At 41.3% G+C, this 18,231-nt stretch overlaps 2 protein-coding genes across 5 annotated transcripts in view; one reads left to right on the top strand and one right to left on the bottom strand.

Moving 5' to 3' along the window:
• The window catches only part of NSMCE1 (NSE1 homolog, SMC5-SMC6 complex component), a 9,482-nt gene extending 5,487 nt beyond the window's left edge, over window positions 1-3,995 (bottom strand). For 2 of the 3 annotated variants that reach the window (XM_030957923.1, XM_030957925.1), the window contains exons 1-3: window positions 3,580-3,995; window positions 2,358-2,532; window positions 38-159 (exon numbers count right to left, since the gene is read on the bottom strand). In XM_030957923.1, the coding sequence (XP_030813783.1) occupies window positions 38-159; window positions 2,358-2,475 (240 nt within the window). In that variant the 5' untranslated portion in view covers window positions 2,476-2,532; window positions 3,580-3,995. Of the gene's footprint in view, window positions 1-37; window positions 160-2,357; window positions 2,533-3,491; window positions 3,516-3,579 lie in introns of those variants that run through there. The other variant, XM_030957924.1, reaches the window with a different exon arrangement.
• On the top strand, window positions 3,646-18,196 carry IL4R (interleukin 4 receptor). 2 transcript variants are annotated; one of them, XM_030957920.1, is made up of 11 exons: window positions 3,646-3,783; window positions 4,048-4,292; window positions 6,733-6,844; window positions 10,648-10,786; window positions 11,646-11,797; window positions 12,844-12,998; window positions 13,561-13,717; window positions 14,466-14,565; window positions 15,162-15,231; window positions 15,371-15,447; window positions 15,547-18,196. In XM_030957920.1, the coding sequence occupies exons 3-11, from the start codon at window positions 6,775-6,777 to the stop codon at window positions 17,285-17,287; spliced, it is 2,661 nt and encodes an 886-aa protein (XP_030813780.1). In that variant the 5' UTR covers window positions 3,646-3,783; window positions 4,048-4,292; window positions 6,733-6,774; the 3' UTR covers window positions 17,288-18,196. The 2 variants fall into 2 exon arrangements, with proteins under 2 accessions (XP_030813780.1, XP_030813781.1); XM_030957921.1 differs by lacking the exon at window positions 4,048-4,292 and having other exon boundaries at window positions 3,652-4,016.
• The last annotated feature ends 35 nt before the right edge of the window (window positions 18,197-18,231 follow it).

Here is an 18,231-nt window from a genome sequence, read left to right as displayed (position 1 = left end):
GCCAGCCCCATGCAAGCACAGCACAGCAGGTACCTACTACAGCATAATGTGCTCTCCCATCGTCTTCTGATATTCCCTTCCGGATCTGCATAAACAAAGGCTGCAGGTGGCTATTAATAGTGCTGATGAAATCGTCCAGTTTATCGTGTGCATAGTAAACTGAAAATGAATGAGAAAAGTCATACAGAGAAAAGTCAAACAACTACACATCAGGCAGATCTTTTTATGTGAAACATTTTTTCCCAGGTAAGAGTGCTAAAACTGAGGCAGAATTCAAACATGAATTCAAACTGTTCTATTTAGCAGACATATCATTTCCTTGTGCTGCTGTTTCATGGCCTTCAGAGATGCTCAGCTCCTTTAAAATCAGTTGACAGAGTCCAGACAGTCTGCCTTGTTGCACAGAACCCACAGCACTAATCCAGTAATTACAGTGACCTGAACTAAGCTGAATTGAAAAGATAATATGACTGGGGAAAAAATGTTATGCACAATAGAAAAATACAATTACTTGAATTCCTTTATACACAAGGGACTTCTTGTTTCTGTATGCTCTGTTTCATAAATTAATGGCACATAAGTGCTCAAGTTCCACATTAGAAAACATAAATTCTAGTGTTGTGGAAACACAAGAAATATCTTGAGTCACTTTCTACAAACCAAGCAAATAATAGCAGCAGTTTTATCATAGACATAATTAGGATGGACTTTGCAGTCATTCTGTGGAAGAGTATACAATGGTTCTTGCCTGCACAGCAGCAGCACAACCCTCACATCCATCCAAAACAAGACTTTCTCAATGGCAACACTCCTGCTTGTCTTCATCAGGGTATGGTTTAAAAAACAGAGCTAAGTACTGTTACAGTAGGCCCCCAGCCAGGTAATAAGTTACACAGACCCCATACATTTACATAATGTTGATGATTTCTTTATTAAGAAACCTATTGCTTATTTTATACCCTAGTTCTCTACAGGTAGACCTAATTGGTCCTCTAATTAAAACACCATCACCAATGGCTAATTAAGAAACCACCCTTTGGTAAACAAATCTCCATAACACATTCCACATGTTCACAATAACAGGTGCAGCAAGTGAAGATAAGAATTGTTTCTCATTCTTTTCTGTGCTGTTCTCACAGCCTTCCCCAGGTATTGTTCTGGGAAAGTTGTCTGTCCCTCTCTGTGACCAGAGAGCTGCTGCCACAAAGTAACAACTCATAATTTTAGATAAATTATTACTGTCTCAAAAATACAACCAGTTATCATGAAATTAATTAATGAGGAGTTCCTCACTCACATAAGAGCATTGGGCCAAGGTCCCGCTCCCAAACCGCACTATCCAGCCCAGTGCCAAACAGCACCCACAGGACACTCCTGCCCAGGAGTTCCTGATTCTGATATACAAGACTCCTTCCGTGAACAAAGTCAACAAACAACAAAAACGATAGTAAAGTAAGTACAAAATTAAGTATAGCTTTGCCATCTGCTTGGTCCCTGTCAGCAGGAAACACTGCACACAGCAGCCAGGGAGCTTTAGTGACAGATCCCAGAGAGGGTAAAAGATGAAAGGTAACAGAATACTCTTTTGTACAACAACCTTAACACTTTAATGTTACATTCTAATGTTAAGTGGCTGCTTGGGTAGATCTTATGTGGAAAAAAAGGGATAAAAATTCTCCATAAAAAATGAACAGGGGTTAGAGAACACCAAAAGTTGCACTTCACAATTTTAGCATCTAAAAAGTAGGCCAAGTTACAGTTCCTGACTCAAGAGACATACAAATAGATTGCTTTGTGGGAATCTGACCTTACATTTATGCCTAAGGAAAACCAGAAGAGTCCCTGCAGAGTGAGTAGCATGGTGGCATGGCAAGGGACACACCTAAGCCTGGTAGGAGCACAGCTTCCAGCACTTGGAATGGACAATATAGTGCAGGTGAGGTGGGAAGAAAGCACAGCAATTCACCAAGAAACCTCATCTCATCCTCACAGAAATATTTTTGTAGAGTCACTTCTCCCACAACACCTGGGAGAAATAACTGAAGTGCATTTACTTAAAAGCATTAACTATAGTGAAGTACTTCCAGTGTCAAAAATTATTTTTTAAAATAATTTATATGTATAACCTATAAACAACAACCTTGATAAAACAAAAAGTACTATATACGAATCTGGCCTGATTAGAAGTTAGTTTACTCATTGCTGTATTATTTTATCTTTCAGGAAAGAGAGGGAACACTCATATCATTAGAGTTTTAAAACTTTTTTAAGCTGGTATATGCCCTTCAGAAATCCAATTATTTGCAAGCTGCACCAGGAAAAAAAAACCAGTTCTTTCATCACCAAGACAGACACACCTTTATCAGTTTCACAGCAGTGCTGGTGTAATTTTCTGGCCTCTGATCCTTCTGTTATCCTATTAGACATAAGAACCTGCAAGAACCGTCGATGAGCATTGGTCATGTGAGCTGCCATCAGATTGTTTCACCAGGCTTCAAGTGCTGCAGGAGGTTTAAGCTGGAATTAATGCACCTGTTAATGCAAATTAAGAATACAACAGTCCAAGTACATACAAGATTTCAATTAAAGTCTATTACATTGAATGAGGGCAAAAAAGCAGATCCCAAGGCTGTCCTCAGAATGCAGAGGGTGACCAGCTCTGAGGTTCTGGAAGGGTGCAAGAGATAAAATCTAACTAGTCTGAGCTACAGAAAAGAACAACGTAGGCATTGTGTCGTTGTCACCCAAAATCGGGACTAAAACTCCTTCTTAACACCAATTAAGAAGCAAGCAATGCCTTATTGCAGCACTGGATACACAGGGGAATGACTCCTGCCTAACGCGCATAATTGGCTCAAGGTTATACAGATAGTAGTCGCTTGAGTCTGCACAGTTAGTCTCAGACGATGCTCTTGGAGGGTCTTTAGGTACCCCTGGGGGTCACTGAGCCTCTTAACTTTCACAGTGATCTTCTCTTGCTCTATCGCTGTAGCTTTCATCGAAGCTGCAGAGCATGTTGCTGAGCAAACTGGATTGGGCCGGTTTGACTTGCTAGGAACTGGAGCTGGAGAGCGCTCCACGCCCCACTAACCGCTACAAAACTCTCCCCTGCGGTATTTGCAAACCTGAAAATAACACCGTGGGGTGACAAACACAACACCGTCCATCATTCTATGTTAGATAAAGCTCCGGCTCCACACACAGCCCGACTGGAGCACAGGCGATCAGAGAGGGTGAATTTGGACAGAAAATAACCCTCTACAGGTTTCGAAGAACGCCTAAAGTAATTAAAGGCAGCTCAGGAAATTCCCTGACCACTGCACCAACCGACTGCCCTCTACTGGCTGAGCTCCGGCCTCGCCGCCCGCGCGGCCCCGGGCCAGCCGCAGCCCACGGAGGCAAGGCCCCGGAAAACCGCCCGGCCCGCTGGTCCGCTGGTCCGCTGGTCCGCTGGTCCGCTGGTCCGCTGGTCCGCTGGCCCTCGGCCCTACCGGGACCCATCGGGGTTCCCCGGGCTTCCCCGGAACTCCCATCACGAGACCATCCCCATCAGCCGCCCCCTCACCGGTCCGCGCTCACCAGCTCAGCGACGGCCGCACTCGCCCGCCCCGCGCCGGCCCCGCCCCGCCCCGCGCCGGCCCCGCCCCACGGCGTGCCACGCCGGACGGGCGGTGTGTGGGGGCGGATGGCGTTAGGCCGGGCCTGGGGTAACGCTGCGTCCGGGTTCGGGAGCGTCCGGGTTCGGGAGCGTCCGGGTCCGGAGCGGGTGCTGGTAGACACAAGGTACGTCCGGCGGCCCCTTCGTCCTGGCGTCAGGACCGCCTCCTTCTCGTTACTTGCGCTTGGCGTGCAGTTTGTGCCGTCTGTGTTTTTCTCCGTGCCGGTTCTGGGAAGGGCGGAAGGTCTGTGCTCCCTCCGGGGCTTGGCCGGGCGCATATCCCTGGGCCCGTCCCGTGCGGCGGCTCCGGCTGGAACCCGCGGCCAGAATCGCTTCTCTTTCCTGGAGGCTGTTAAATGTGAGTGCTCCTTTTACAATATTTTACACAGAAAGGTGTAATTCTCCGAAGTGTTGTTCCTGCTGGACGTGCTGCGCGGTAGGCGCAGCAGCCGCGCCTATCCCCGGCCCGCATTCCCGATCGGCGCCGTTCCCGGCCGTGCCCAGCCCAGGGCTCAGGCTGCGCCTCCCATGTGCCCGGAGGCCTACGAGCTTCGGACCGGTTCGTGCTGAGCGCCCGGAAAGGAGAAGTTTCTCGTCAGAAGGCATTGCACTCTGCACGGGTTTTCTTTTAAAGGTTTGATGTAGAATCTGTTGGTGAACATTTTGCTTTGCTCTGTACCGCTTATCTCATTTTATTCAGCGTTTATAGTTAGTGCTTTAAACTAGAGAGTAAGACAAGATGTGCATCAGTTTTAAAAAGAGGCAGTTTTAAACAGGGAATGATGCTTTAGCTGTACAATTGCAGCAACGGTGCGTTAAGCTGTTTTGTTTAATCTGACCTCTTGGTTTGGGCAGGAGTTACTCTTTCCACGTAACAGTTCTGCAGATTGTACCTGTTAATGAAATGTGACCCTAATTTCCTTACAAGACCAGACCAAAAGTTAGTACCGTTTTTCTTTATAGTGAATGAAATAATTCTAATCACATCACATTATTTTCAAGAAACAGAAAGTTAAGTGATCAAAGGATTTAGCTTATGCCAGTAACCATGTAGATCTGGTTCTAACCCCGACAGAGATTTCTTTCCTAGTTTTGCGGAAGTGACTTATGTCTTTGCAATTTACTTTCCTCAAATATATCAGAGTTAATTACTAGGTTTGCTGCAATTGTAGCATTGTCTATGTGTTACCTACTTTTTTAAGATTGGTATTTCATTATCTGTTATAATGAAAAACTTAAGAGGTAACAGGCAGAAGAGCTGTGGATGTTTTAAAATTTTCTCCTTTTGCAGTTTCATTAAGGCACTGGCTTAACTCCATTTTCATCCACATGTGCAGATCCATTCTTCCATGAGAAGATGCTTTTGGTCTGCCATCTGCTCATTTGGACATGCTTACGTGGTTCAGGATTCTTTGCCAAAGTTTTAAGACTTCCAAGAGTTTCTTGGAACTCCAGTCATGTGGCAGTATTACCTAACAGTGGAAAGCAAATGCTTCCTCTCTTGAGAATTCCAGGAAAAAAGGAAATTAAGGATTTTTATTTTTTTTATGCCAGAGCAGTTGGCTCTTTTTTTCTGAGCAGCAGCCAAGGTGCTTGTGTTCTTTTTAAAAAAAAATGTATTACTGTGCTTAGTCACATTTCATCTATTCTCAGAATATGAAAAAAACTCAGCTCCTGAGTAATAGTTTTCTCAAGCTCTTATGAGAAATTTGTCTTTCAAGTTTGTTCTTAATAAAGAACTACTCTATGAGCAGTAACTGCCCCAGAGAAAGTCACAGAAGAGTCTCCATTCTGATCTTCTATTTTGACTAATAATGTCCTTATCCCTTAACTTCTAAGATGGGTATTTTCAGACAGACAGACTCACCTCTGTCAGACACATGTATAGTGGTTCTGCTGCATGGTTGGTTTGGGGAAGAGAGTATTGAGCCACCATCCACAAATGGTGACCTTACAGTGGTCTTTTCTACTTCAGAATTTGAGCAACCTTATGCAGAGCACCCAATACCATTCACCAAGAGAAGGAGACTCCTCTCCCCTCCCCTCCCCTCCCTTCCCTTTGAAATAAAAACTAGCGTACTACCAGGAGCCCTACAGATATAAACAGAACAGCTGAAGCTTCAGGCAGCAAGAACACCCTGTCCAGATATGAAAGTTAGAAAATTCCAAATGCATGAGAGGAAGGGACCAGAGGGTTGTGTCTTAACAATGTGCTGCTGAACCAATATTATCCCTCTTTATACTGAAAGCAAAGACAAAAGCATATTAGTTAGCATGACTTCACTTACAAATTTACAAGAATTTTAAATGCATGATATCCGTTTGTAGTTATATGAAAGCTGGCAGCCTTATCTTAGACATTAAGTAGCTCCATTGGTAAAATATCTTGGGGACATTTGCTATTTTGAAGTCTGAAATTAATTATTTCATCTGTTTTCAATTTACCTAGACAGTTTTGCTATGCTTAGGGACATAAAAGCTGCATTATTTTCCTTCTCCAAAGTTGTTCTGGTTATATAATGATTAGGTATGTGTTTTACAACTTTTTAATAATTAATGTTTTAATGAATCTGCATTCTTTTGGAGCAATGCTCAGAGTTCTTTGCTAAAATTCTTTTTTTAAAGAGGTGATACTCAGATTATCAAGGTACTGGTGATAGGACTTGGAGAAAACATTTTAGTCAGTAGATTGGACACTTCATTCTTAAATTCTTTTACTTATCTGAATGGAATCATAGGGCTTTGGTGACAATGTCACTCATTTTGGTCTAGTGCTTGCCCTTTTTTACCCTTTACATACTAGCAGCCATTCTTTTCTAGTAGCTAAAGAGAGTAGCTCCACTGCCAATGTCAGTCCCTTATCCTCCCTAATGAAAATTTTGCAGAAAAGTCTTCTAGCTCATTTATGTTCTCCTTATTCTTTTACATGTCTCAGTCCTAATTTTAGGGGCCAGAGGTGGGAAATAGGTACAGCAGGGAGTCTGAATTCTAACATCTAGCACAGTGATAGGAAAAGCTACACCTTTACCTTAACTGAGACAGAGATGTAAGCTTATTATGTTTTCTGTTGGCAGAATTGCAGCAGTTTTTCCTACTAAACCTGACCATTATCAATAATGGCAAGACTCCCAAGTGCTGCACCATATATCCTGTGGATCCTTTTCTTTTCATATACAACAAATGAAGGTATGTTTGTCAATATTTTAAATTATTATAGTGAAGTTTTTCTCGATAGCATTTTTCTATGACCACTAGGTAACGCTGTTACCACTAATTAACTGCTATAAAATTTGTAGCTTCAAATGTCAGAAGTATCCCTGTACTAGAAAAAAATCTTAGATTTTTTTTTTTACTCTTTATATTGACCTTTTCTATGTGGAGAAGAAAAACTAGAAATTTGCAGAAAGGAGAAACAGGTTTGGAAAGCCATGTCCTCCTTCCCCAGCATCTGGTGTGCCCTGGACACCCCAGCATGGGCCAGGTCTCCGCGTAGCCCTGGCAGCTCTGCAGGAAGCCGCGGTGTCCCCTGGCTGCTGTGGTTTGCTGGAGGGAGCCGCTCCCGGAGCCGGCCTGCAGAGCTGCTGCCACTTTGTGCTCCCCACAGTCTGCAGCGTGGCTGGCTGGGAAGCACGCTTGCCTGGATTAGAGCAGATCTGTCTGTGGGATGTGGCAGCTCTGACTTGCCCTGCCAGGGGCAGACAGGGAACAGGATTTCTGGTGTGTCCCTTGCCACCCTTCTGTCAGCCTGCAGGTGCGTCGAGTCCAAGTGCTGCTGGTTCCTTAAGCTCAGTTGGCAGAAGCTGACTTCCCATACCCATAAACATGAGTTGTTTTCATTTCATCTTTTATGATGTTTGATTAAAAATACTAATTTTTTATATATATAAAAAAAATTTTATATATATATATATATAGTAATGGTTTTCAATAATGCATTTTTATTTTCTGGAAAATGAATCTCACACTTTGCTTCCTGTATTTTTTTAACTAGTTCCACAGTAGTCTATAGTTTCTTAGATCTCATTTTGTTTTATAAAGCAAACCAAAATAGTTAAAGGACAATTTAAAGTACCCTGTCTCTAAAAAAGAAAGTGTTTTAGCTACTGTCTTACATGCTATGAAATAGTGCAATTTGAATTAATGAGAAGGATCAAGGTTTGCAAGAACACATTGGCAGGATTGTCTGGTGTAGGTTGTGACGGTGGTCACAAGGGTTTTTGGGTGAAGGAAGAGACGAGATCTTTGACTCATGATCAGAAGGCTTGATTTATTATGTTATATACATATACTATACTATACTAAAAAAGAAAAAGAAAGGAGAGTTTCTAGAAGCTGCTAAGCTAAGAAAAGTAAAGAACGATAACACACAAGCTCTCTCGGACTGTGTCAGAGATCTCAGTTCTAGATTAGCTATTAATTATAAACATGCAAGTTGCACTAATCTAGACAGACCTGTTGCATTCTACAGCAGCAGATAATCTGTTGTTTATGTCTTGTTGCTGAACTTCTCAGCTCCAGCAGGAAAATCTTAAGAGAAGATTTTTCATAAAAGAAATGTCTGTGACAGTAGGTAATCCCACCTTTTCATTTCCCTAAATTATCTTTGTCAAAGTTTAATTTTATTGTGTTTTGTTTGGGTTTGTTTGCCTAGTTAACTATGCATTTTAAGTTTCTTCAGCATTGTGTACTCTTTGAGGATCAAAAAAGAAATTCAGTATTTAAGTTTCCGCTTTTAACTATGCAAAGTCAAAACAAACCCTGTACTGTATATGGTTTCAAAAGGAAATTCTCAAATATCTGAGCTTTTTGAAAAAAATATGGTATACCAGAGACGAAAAAGTGAGAAGGTGAGAGGAAAAGAGCAGAGAATATAATTTAGAGTTCTGAAAAGACATGACAGCACTGAATGGCAAGATAAAGTAAAACTATTAGTCATCATAGCTTAACACAGCAGGAAGAGCTTAAATTAATTGAAGTATTCTTGAAAGTGCAAGATGGTTAACAGATTGAAAAATAATGTCATTCATCTTTAAGGGCCTTAACTTGATAGTACTTCTGTTAAAAGTACATTTTAAAGTGAGAAAAGGAAACTAGCAATAAAATTACAAATGGCAACCAAATATAAACAACATAAACAGAGTAATGATTATTGTAAAATAAAAAGCAGTATGACTGTTAAAGTGTTACAGAAGTTTGACTTGCTGCTTTTTTGATGAGTGTTAAAGAATTGGATACCATGCAGGAAAAAAAAAAGGAAACCTAACATGCTACTGTCATCCAGAAAGGACATAACAGCAATAGTTCTTATCTACAGGATAAATATTTAGCCTTAGTAACTGAACCAAAACATTTTCTAAGTATTTGAACACTACTGAAACCATGAATCACAGTAAGTTCTAGGTTTATAAGCAGTCAATATACCAGACAACTTAGAATCCAAATTTTATAGATCCCATTGTGCTATATATCATATCCACTAAAAGGTATCTGACCATCACATTTTACATTTGCAGATCCTGTACTGTATTAGAGTATGCAGAAGTTGGATCATAGTAAATAACACAAGTGGACTACAGAAAAGTAGAAATCTAGGGAAGATAAAATGAAATTTGGTACTTTCAGCAAAAAAGGCATGGGATGAATAATTGAAATTTAGGTACCTGTTGGAAGGAATAAGACTGTGAAGCAGACATGGCTGAAGGACAAAGACCTTGCAGGATGTGAATAGTTGGCAAATGTGTCTTGAATTTGCAATCTAAATGACCAGCATGGAGAGTTGGTAATTTACTGGGTCGTGTACACAAAATTTGGTCTTGTGTAATTGCCGCAGAAAACCTTCTAGCAGAATCCCTTTGGAAATTCTCAGATAATTTTAATTAATAGCATTCAAAAAACAGGTATTTTAATTTTTTTACAGGAGATTGACATGTAAAGCGGAAAAAGATTTATATTTGTACAGGTTGTGCAAGAAAAATGAGATACTGTTTTTATTTACCTGTGAAAGAGAAGTCAAACATCAGAAAAGGCAAATAATTGTCTTGGATGATAAAAGTATTAGCTATTTCTAGCTATTTTCTTATAATTGCATTCCAGGGTCCGGTATCAGGGTTGGCACACTGTAAGTCCAAATAACAACGTGGCCTTACTGTCACCTAGCTTCTCTTCTGTTCTGTGTATCACTCTTGTGGAGCACATTGAAATAAAGGAAAGTGAAGCTGGAAGGGATACTGAGGATTGTGGATTCTCTTTGCACTTCCAGTTCTAACAAAAATATTTTGACCACTATATTCTATTTGTTGGTTAAATACTGCCAGTGAAAATAGTTATAAACTTGAACAGTGGAGTGCAGAGACTCTGGGCTTTTGTGTAGCTCCTCAGTGCCTGGCTCAGTGTGACTTTATCTCTCCTCAGTCTTGAATGCTCTCATAACAATGATGAGTAGAAGGCAGAGCAGGAAGTACTCAGTGAAATGAAGCATGGGAAGCTTAGAACCTTTTACCTTCGTTGTAGGTAAATGCATTTGGGAAGCTTAGAACCTTTTACCTTAGTTGTAGGTAAAGCAGGAGTCATGACTGTAAGCAGTGATCCTGGTCTGACTCTGTTAATTATCTGCATTTTGGGTTTTGAACCTTTTGTATTTAATGCTGTTTTAATGTAATGTCATTTAATGCTGATGTGTTTTAAATAGAGCTATTGCAGTCAGATTTTCTGTTCTTGGAAGTCTGTGTTGGCTGAAATGTGCCTTTCTATCTCATTATTACTACTGCAGACTTCTCCTGTCCAAGACCATAGACATTGTCTCCAGAAAGGTGGAGACGGTCTGAGTGTCTGTTTCTCTTTCCATTTACCCAGACACAAAAAATAGCAATGTTTTCACTTAATTTGTAGAGATGTGGCAGCTCTGTTTAGATGGAAAAGTTCGTATTTCTGCTTAGTCCAATATAGTCTTCTGATTCTCTTGCTTCTCATTTTATGCTGCTTTCCCCTAGTTTTGACTGCAGGACACATACAAGAATTTGCATGCTTCACTGACTATGACAAAGAGCTGGTTTGTCACTGGAAGGTGCCTGCACAAACCAATTGCTCCAAAGAATTCGTGCTCTACTACAGCAAGGAAACTTCTGTGTCGTAAGTGTTTAAGATGTTACACTGCCATTGTTAAGTTTTATATATCCTATAGCCACTACTGGCTTTAATTTCCTCCCTCTACTGTGGGTGTCTGGGACAAAATGTACTTTACATTATTGCTCTTAAAGAAAAATGGATTATTTCCTTTTAAGTAAAATGGGTTTCTGCAATTAACAGCACCCTCAGTTCAGTGGTCTACTCTTCTGTAGAACTTTCTGCTTTCTTAGGACAGAGGATGGATCAAGTCCTACTGGTGGGAGTGGTAGGGCTCTTAGAAGTTTACAGAACTTCATGTAAAATTTTACCTTCTTCATGAGAAGTCTTTCTTGATTCACTGGTCTGCAGCCTGTGTGAAAGATCCTTTCCACTGAAGGCCCGGTGATTGTCTCTGCATACAGTGTAGCTCCTTGTTCAGGCGCAGACTGTTGTCCCTGTTCTGAGCAGGGCCAGTCATCATCTCTTACTCAAGAAGATGCATCTGGGTTCTCCTTTCCCTTGCTGCATGATTTCACCACACCAACATTCAAATAACCTTGCTGATACACTGCAATAAACCTGTTCCTATACTAACAAGCTGTTAGTATCTTCCTTTAGAAACTGAAGTGTGACAAAGGGTTGTATTTGGAATCAATACTTGGCCTTTCTGTCAAGTTTTTAATTTTCATGATACAGATATCCAGTAGGTGGCTAGGGAGGGTGGGTTGTTTGAGGATCTCGATTTTGTTTTGGAAACATTTCTGAGAACTGACTTGTCTCAGTTCTGATTTGTTATACATGTTGAGAGACTTGATTTCACCTTTTCAAGGAATAGTGTGTAGCATTGTCTTAAACATCACATAATTTTGTGCCTGTTTTTCAGAAACAAGTGTGTTCCTGAGAATGAAAAAGACAGTTTAAGATGCACTTGTACAATATATTCGGAATATTTTGTATTAGGCCTCACGTATATTCTAGCCCTACAATTCAATGGCACTGATTCGTGGAATTACAATGTTACACCAGCCCTTGTTGGTAAGATCTTGTTTACTTTGTCACTGGTGCATCTGGTTCAAGGCTTTGCAATCCTAGCTAACTTCTCATTCACGTCTCCAGAACAGTTTTTGCTTGTCAGAGGTGCAAAATGTCATGGTAGCTTAAATGCAAAATCCATTTGTTTTAGAAACCTGATTCTGGATTAGATTCTTAAGGAATTAATGTAAGTAATGGGGAAGGCAGAGAGTGATTGTTCCTCTAGCTGTACCCTCTCAGCTGTGAGCCAAAAGGAGTTTGGGGACTTAGATTATCTTTAGTGCCTTTTACTTGTGGCTTACAAGAGGAAGAGGAATCATACTACTTTCAGTTTCTGGAAATAAACTAGGTTATCCCTGCTAAAATTCTTCCCATTCCTGTCTCTGTCATGCTCTGATTTTTCATGCTAGTTGAATCATGCCAAATGAGCAGGAGATTTTTTACAGTAATTCCTGTTGGATTTTAACAGTCAATGATAAAAAAGTTAGAGACTACTCCTAAACAGGACAGAGTTCATGTCTCTGCCTAGACCCCCAGTTTGGTCAGAACAGTGTGCTTGTTGGTAGCGCCTGTCACCTTAAACACTCAGAGAAACCATTTTCATACTTTAGGCAGGCCAAGGAGCTGGTTCTCTTCAGAATACTTGATTGATGCTGCTGCTTATCTGCCAAATAAGCAGAAGTCCACATTGATTTTCAAGAGACAGGGAGCCAGGACAGCTTGGCTGTGATGTTGGAGCTCTGTTCCCACCTGGCCTCACAGCAGCTGCTGTCAGGGTACAGGTTGTTCCTGTTTCTCCGGGGTGAAAGCTGCATCCAGTGCACCAAAAGACCGTGCTTGCAATTGGTTTAGCCAGCTTGAGGAATCAGTGCTTAATAAATACCCTCAAGTTGCTCAGGTTCAGCCTCTCTATTCTTGTGGTACACCATAGTGAAAAGGGCTAAGTGCATTGACTGCAATGATATTCTGGTCTCTGGTGAATGCTTCTCTCTCTGCTTCTCTCTATCAGTGCTCTCCCATTACCCTGTTCTGTATTTTTTACCATACAGTTAAGCCGAGAGCCCCCAAAAATCTTGCCATTAAAAAAGCTGAAAATGGTAACTTCAATCTGAGTTGGGAGGAGAGCTACTCTCATCCATCCTTTCTCTCTGGACAGCCAGTCATCTATGAAGTGAAATACTGGAGGAAGCAGCACCCAACAGAGGTAAGAGACAACCAAGCTCTTCATTTTCTATCTCCAGGGCTTAAAGGTTTAAAAAGTCCTCTAGAAAATAGTTTCATTAATAATAATGTAAGGGCCAGCCAGAGCACAGTGATCCTGATTACACACTTGCCACAGTTCACTTTGCCCCCAAGATGATTCAGCTGGGTGTCAGAGAATTGAAACTCTTGTGACTGACACCCCAAAATGGTCTGCTGCTTGCAGTAGACAGGGCAGAGATTGAAAATACAGTGCTTCTATTCCCTGAACTTCATTTGCTCCTTAGACATCAGGAAGCTGGAGGTTGATGGCTCTGTGGGGCAGGTGAGTTCTGAATAATTCAGCATTTCTGGGCTGGGCTGCTTCTGGTAGCAGAAGAACATGCATGGTGCCAGGTAATAAATGCCACCTGCCAATGACATGAACTGCAGTATCATACACAAGGCATTCATTTGTTCATTTGTGAACGGTCACTGAAACACATAACACTATTGATATGCAGTTGTTGTCACTAACCCTTCACCCTATAAAGAAATCAAAGTGAACTTTCTCACTTTCTTTTCAGGTTTCTGTAAAAGCAATTAACTACCAGGCAAAAAGTTTTGAGATTACTGCAAGCTCCTTGAAGAGAGGCTGTGATTATGTTGCAAGTCTCAGGTGTAACTATGTGGACTACCCAGCCTACTGGAGTGAATGGAGTGAAGAAGTTGAATTTCGCTATGGTAATAGTGTCAGAAATAACAGCTTGGTAAAAGGATGGTATACAGTCTTACATACTCTGCTGCTCTCTTGGAGGAGAGTTATGGACTCACCATCTTCATCATTTTGAATGTAACGTGAATACATCTGTAAAGGCTTCCAAAGATGCTAAACATAGATAGGCAGCTCCTTGGGAAACTAAGGAAGAGAAGACCAAGGGAGGTTGGATTGCTTAGCCTTGTGAAAAACAGGCTGAAAGGAATCTGTTTATTCTCTATAAATGTGTGTATATATACATATATATATAGATATAAATAAATATATATATATATATATATATATATATATGCTGCAAATAAAGCAGTATTTTAATAGAGGTAGGAGGGTTTATAAAAGGCCCTGAAGAGCAACAGAGAGAACAAGAAACATAGCTGCACTACAGTGACAATGATAATGCATGATAATGCCATTTTAGGCACTGTGGGATAGCCCTTGTCCCTGAGGGCTGACAGTGGCCTCGCAGTGCACACTGGCTCTCCCAGCTCCTACCACACCCAGTAGCTGAGCACAGTACCTGTGCCAGGTCTCTGACACACCACACACCATTGCTGCTGGCAGCTGTGGGGGTCTGTTGTTAACGTGCTGGAAGCTTAATTTTACATCCTCTAAAAGGGCATTTTTTTGAGTTGCAGAAGAGCAGCAAATAATTTGGTATTGTCAGTGCTTGCATTTAGATGCGCATTCACATGTAGACATTTGCATGTTTAACAGATTACCCAGTGAAGGCTGAAGACATTCTGCAGATGGCTGTGCCCACATCCTGCATACTGATCATGGCAGGATCCATAATTTGTTATTTCTGTTTCACCAAGTAGGTATCCTGCTTGTCACAGAGTTTATAGAGTAATTGTTTATACGGATATCAGTATTCCTATTGGTTAGACAAATGTCTGGTAGCACGGAAATCTAATGTTTTGGGTTTTCTCAGCACCTTTATCTAGCTGTCTGTGAGCAGAGATTTTATAAACACAAGTCAGTTTTATGATTTGTCATTTTCTGAATAATCTTATTAACTTACTAGAATAGGTTTATTATAGTAGGGGTTGTCAATTTTGGACCTTGGTCTTTGCTGGAGTTCAAGTAAGGATGGCTAAATACCTTTATTTCTTTCAAAAATTTTTAAATGGTAATATGAAATTTTTAAATGGTAATGAGAGCCTGTCTATTTCACACATCCTTTTAAACATGATTAGAAGAACAGGTGACTGTTGCTGTGCAGAGCAGTCACATACCAAACATACAAACATCTTTGCACTGGTTTAATGAAAATCAGGAGATGCTCAAAATGAATATTTTCTGTTGCTGCAGTGCAGATGCCTAAGAGGGAAAGGAGAACAGAAGAGAGAAATGTACACTGATTAAGCCCAAGTGCAGTCAAAACAAGTTATTTTCATTCTTTCCTTGCAGAGTGAAGAAAGAATGGTGGGATCAAATCCCAAATCCAGCAAAGAGCCAATCGGTTGTAAAAAATGTCAAGGTAATTTAAAAGCTTTGCAAAAAATACCTTTTCCTGATCATCAGAAGTAGAATATGTAGTAAATTCTATTGTCTGTCTAGTGTAAGGGATACTAAATACAGTTCATATGTGTCCTAAATCCCATTTGTATCTTTATTAGTTTTCAGTTTTGTGCTACTTTGATGAAATTAAGTTCCCGTTCCAGGACTTAAAGCAGAGTCACATGGAACAACAAATGTAAGTAAGATTTTTAAAAAAATCCTCTGCTTTACAGCATAAAATTGTTTCCTGTACTATAAACATTAACTGTCCTTTCCTTTTGACTTCCAAAAACAGAAGTGGCAAGAGCTGTCTGGCTCAAAGTTTGTCAAGCCAAAACTTCAAGGGAAAAGATAACATCAGAAATGTTGAGAAATCTTGCAGTTGCCCCAGCAAGTCTGAAGAGTGGTTGCCAAAAGGCAGCAGTGCAGTTTTAACCCCTGATACAATACCAGTTGAAGACTGTATAGAGATCTGTGTATGTTTAACAGACAGTGAAACTGAGAGCCAAGAAGAAACTGACAACCAGATCACCATGTTTGAGCCTTGTGAGAGCAGCATTGGTGCTTTCAGAGAGCACCCTGAACACAATGAGTTACTAGCTAACATGTTTGATGCACTCCTGGCAGATGAAAATAACATGGAAGACAATAAAGGCCCAAATATCCCCACAGCTGAGAGGAAGACCTTAGAGAACATTGGGTCTGAAAATCCATCACAGCAAAATCCCAAAGAAAGTGTAGCCCAGAGTCCGCAACCGTGTGATATTTCTCATAGAGCTCCTCTTTTCACCGAAGCCTCTCAAGATGACTACAATTGTAGTACAGCCAGCAAAGAGTCAGAACTATCAGAAGAATCCTTTGAATCTGGATATCGGAGCTCCAGCATAAATTCTGCTTCTCTGGATGCAAGAGATCTTCAACAAATGGTTCATCAAAGCCGTTTTCTATGTCATTCTGAAAGTGAGCTTGGCTCTTGTGTCCTCACCCAGGAGTCTATAAATAAGTCATTGTTTGGAACTGAAACAGACAAAAAAAACAGGCCTGCGGACAAGAGTTTTGATACCCTTGTGTCTGCGTCCATGGGGTTGTGTGGTTCTGCCTACAAGAGCTGTGACACCCTTTTGTCTCCATCCCTGGAGCCCTGTGGCTCTGCCTACAGGAGCTTTAATATGCTTGTGTCTGCGTGCAAGGAACCAAGCAGCTCTGCATACAAGAGCTTCAGTGCCCTCGTGTCTCAGTCAATGGCTAACAGTAGCCTGACTCTGGGCTTTGAAAGCGTGCCTTCCTTACCGCCTTTGAGACAGTTGTCAGAGATGCCCGAATGCAGCTGCAGAGACCAAAGGGCTCAGCCTGCTAGCAATCAGATGTGTTACAACACCTACAGATCTCCCAGCACTGAGTTTGATTTTCCAAACACCTGTTCAGAACATACTGATTTTCCGTCTTTCTCCACACATGTAAATGAAGGTGCTTCAGCTTTTCTTTCAGAGGAAGAAATGCATAAGCAAGTAATATATCAAAATGTTCGAAGGAAAGCTGATATAATTTCTTGCCCCATTGCACCTCAGCCATCTGGCTATCAGCCTTTTGGTAGTGCAGGTAAATGTAATGGTCTATACTGGGACAGTGACAATGAGGTTATGTCTACATCACTATATGAATCCTTCATTAATCTGTGCGACAACCTGAATGAAGCACCACCAGATACTGCAGTCTATGAATCTGACCCAAGGATAAAGGATGGTGTGTGTTTGACTGTTCAGGGTTCTGACTGCACCGCTGTCCCAGGTTTAGCATCTAGTGAGAATGACACGCAGATGAGTGATGGTAGCCCTTGGATCAACAGCACTAATGAGCTGTATGGTGATAGCAATGATGAAAATACCAGCAGAGATGAACAGCTGTTGCATTTGTTAGAGATGAAATGTCAAGATTTAAACAGCAGAGAAAGAGCTACAAAGGCAACAAAATGGAAAAGCTTTAACCCTACTGGGAAAGTAACGCAAGAGAGTGGTGATAACAGACTAAATTACTAACTTCCACTGCCACTCACACAACCACTTGAGGGAACTTGGAGATGCAGGGGGAAGTGAAGAGGTGCTGAAGCATGCAGACGGGGGCAGGGGGTGTGCCTCAGCACTCAGCTTACCAGCATCACTGGACAGTATTGGGCTAAGCTTAGAAAGAAAAACTGTAGAGCCCCTGGAGCTCCATGGCTCAGACAAGGTGCTACCTAATAATTTTGTGAGTAACTCCTATCCTTCTGTCTCTCACACCATTCACAATGAGGACTCCAGACTGGCACTTGCAGTTAAAAAAAAGACCAATAGAACTATTAGTGGAAAACAGCAGGAAAAATGAGAGAAAAGGAAACTTTTGTGCGAACCCTTGCCCAAGAGAACAACTGCTATATGGAGGTAGCCTAGCCACATTTGCCAAGACTGAACTAGTCTTTGGAAATAAACCGTATGGCAAGTTGAATTGTTGTTTGTTATTTCAATTGAAATGTATACATTTATTCTCATTTAGAAAACTCTGCTTGTATTGCTATTCATAAGGAAGGAAACCATAATGCTAAGCACAGCAATTGGTACTGCAAATCTCTCTTCCAAGATGGTAAAGTAGTAGAGGTGTCTATGTAGGGATACCGGTGGTGCTTTCTTTCCCTTCTACACCTGTGCTCGATCTTGCATTCTTTGTGAGAAGAAAGATTTTGCATCCATGAAGGCTTGTGCCTGGCTGGAGAGGTCTGCTCAGGCCAACTTTGCTGCAGCACTTGCTTCTCTGCTGAGCCCCAGCTCCATTTTGCCTTTCCCTGGCTTTTTTGTTCAACACAGCTATGCCTTCCAGTCTGCACATTTCCATACAATGGTTTTCTGTGTGGAGTTATTCTTCCTTTTCTCTCCCTTCAGTCCTTTGGTGAAATGGAACCTGACTCTCAGAGAAGGGGGATCCCTGTTCCTATGTCTTTGTATAACCC

Source organism: Camarhynchus parvulus, chromosome 14 (genome assembly GCF_901933205.1).
Source record: "Camarhynchus parvulus chromosome 14, STF_HiC, whole genome shotgun sequence".
Lineage (NCBI taxonomy): Eukaryota > Metazoa > Chordata > Aves > Passeriformes > Thraupidae > Camarhynchus > Camarhynchus parvulus.
Note: the sequence above shows the minus strand (reverse complement) of the source record. Positions and strands in the feature narration are given on the sequence as shown.

Coding starts and splice junctions, on each gene's coding strand:
- IL4R (XM_030957920.1), top strand. CDS start 6,775: ATGGCAAGACTCCCAAGTGCTGCACCATATATCCTGTGGATCCTTTTC. Junction 6,845..10,647: donor TTCATATACAACAAATGAAG/GTATGTTTGTCA, acceptor GCTTTCCCCTAG/TTTTGACTGCAGGACACATA. Junction 13,718..14,465: donor AGAAGTTGAATTTCGCTATG/GTAATAGTGTCA, acceptor CATGTTTAACAG/ATTACCCAGTGAAGGCTGAA.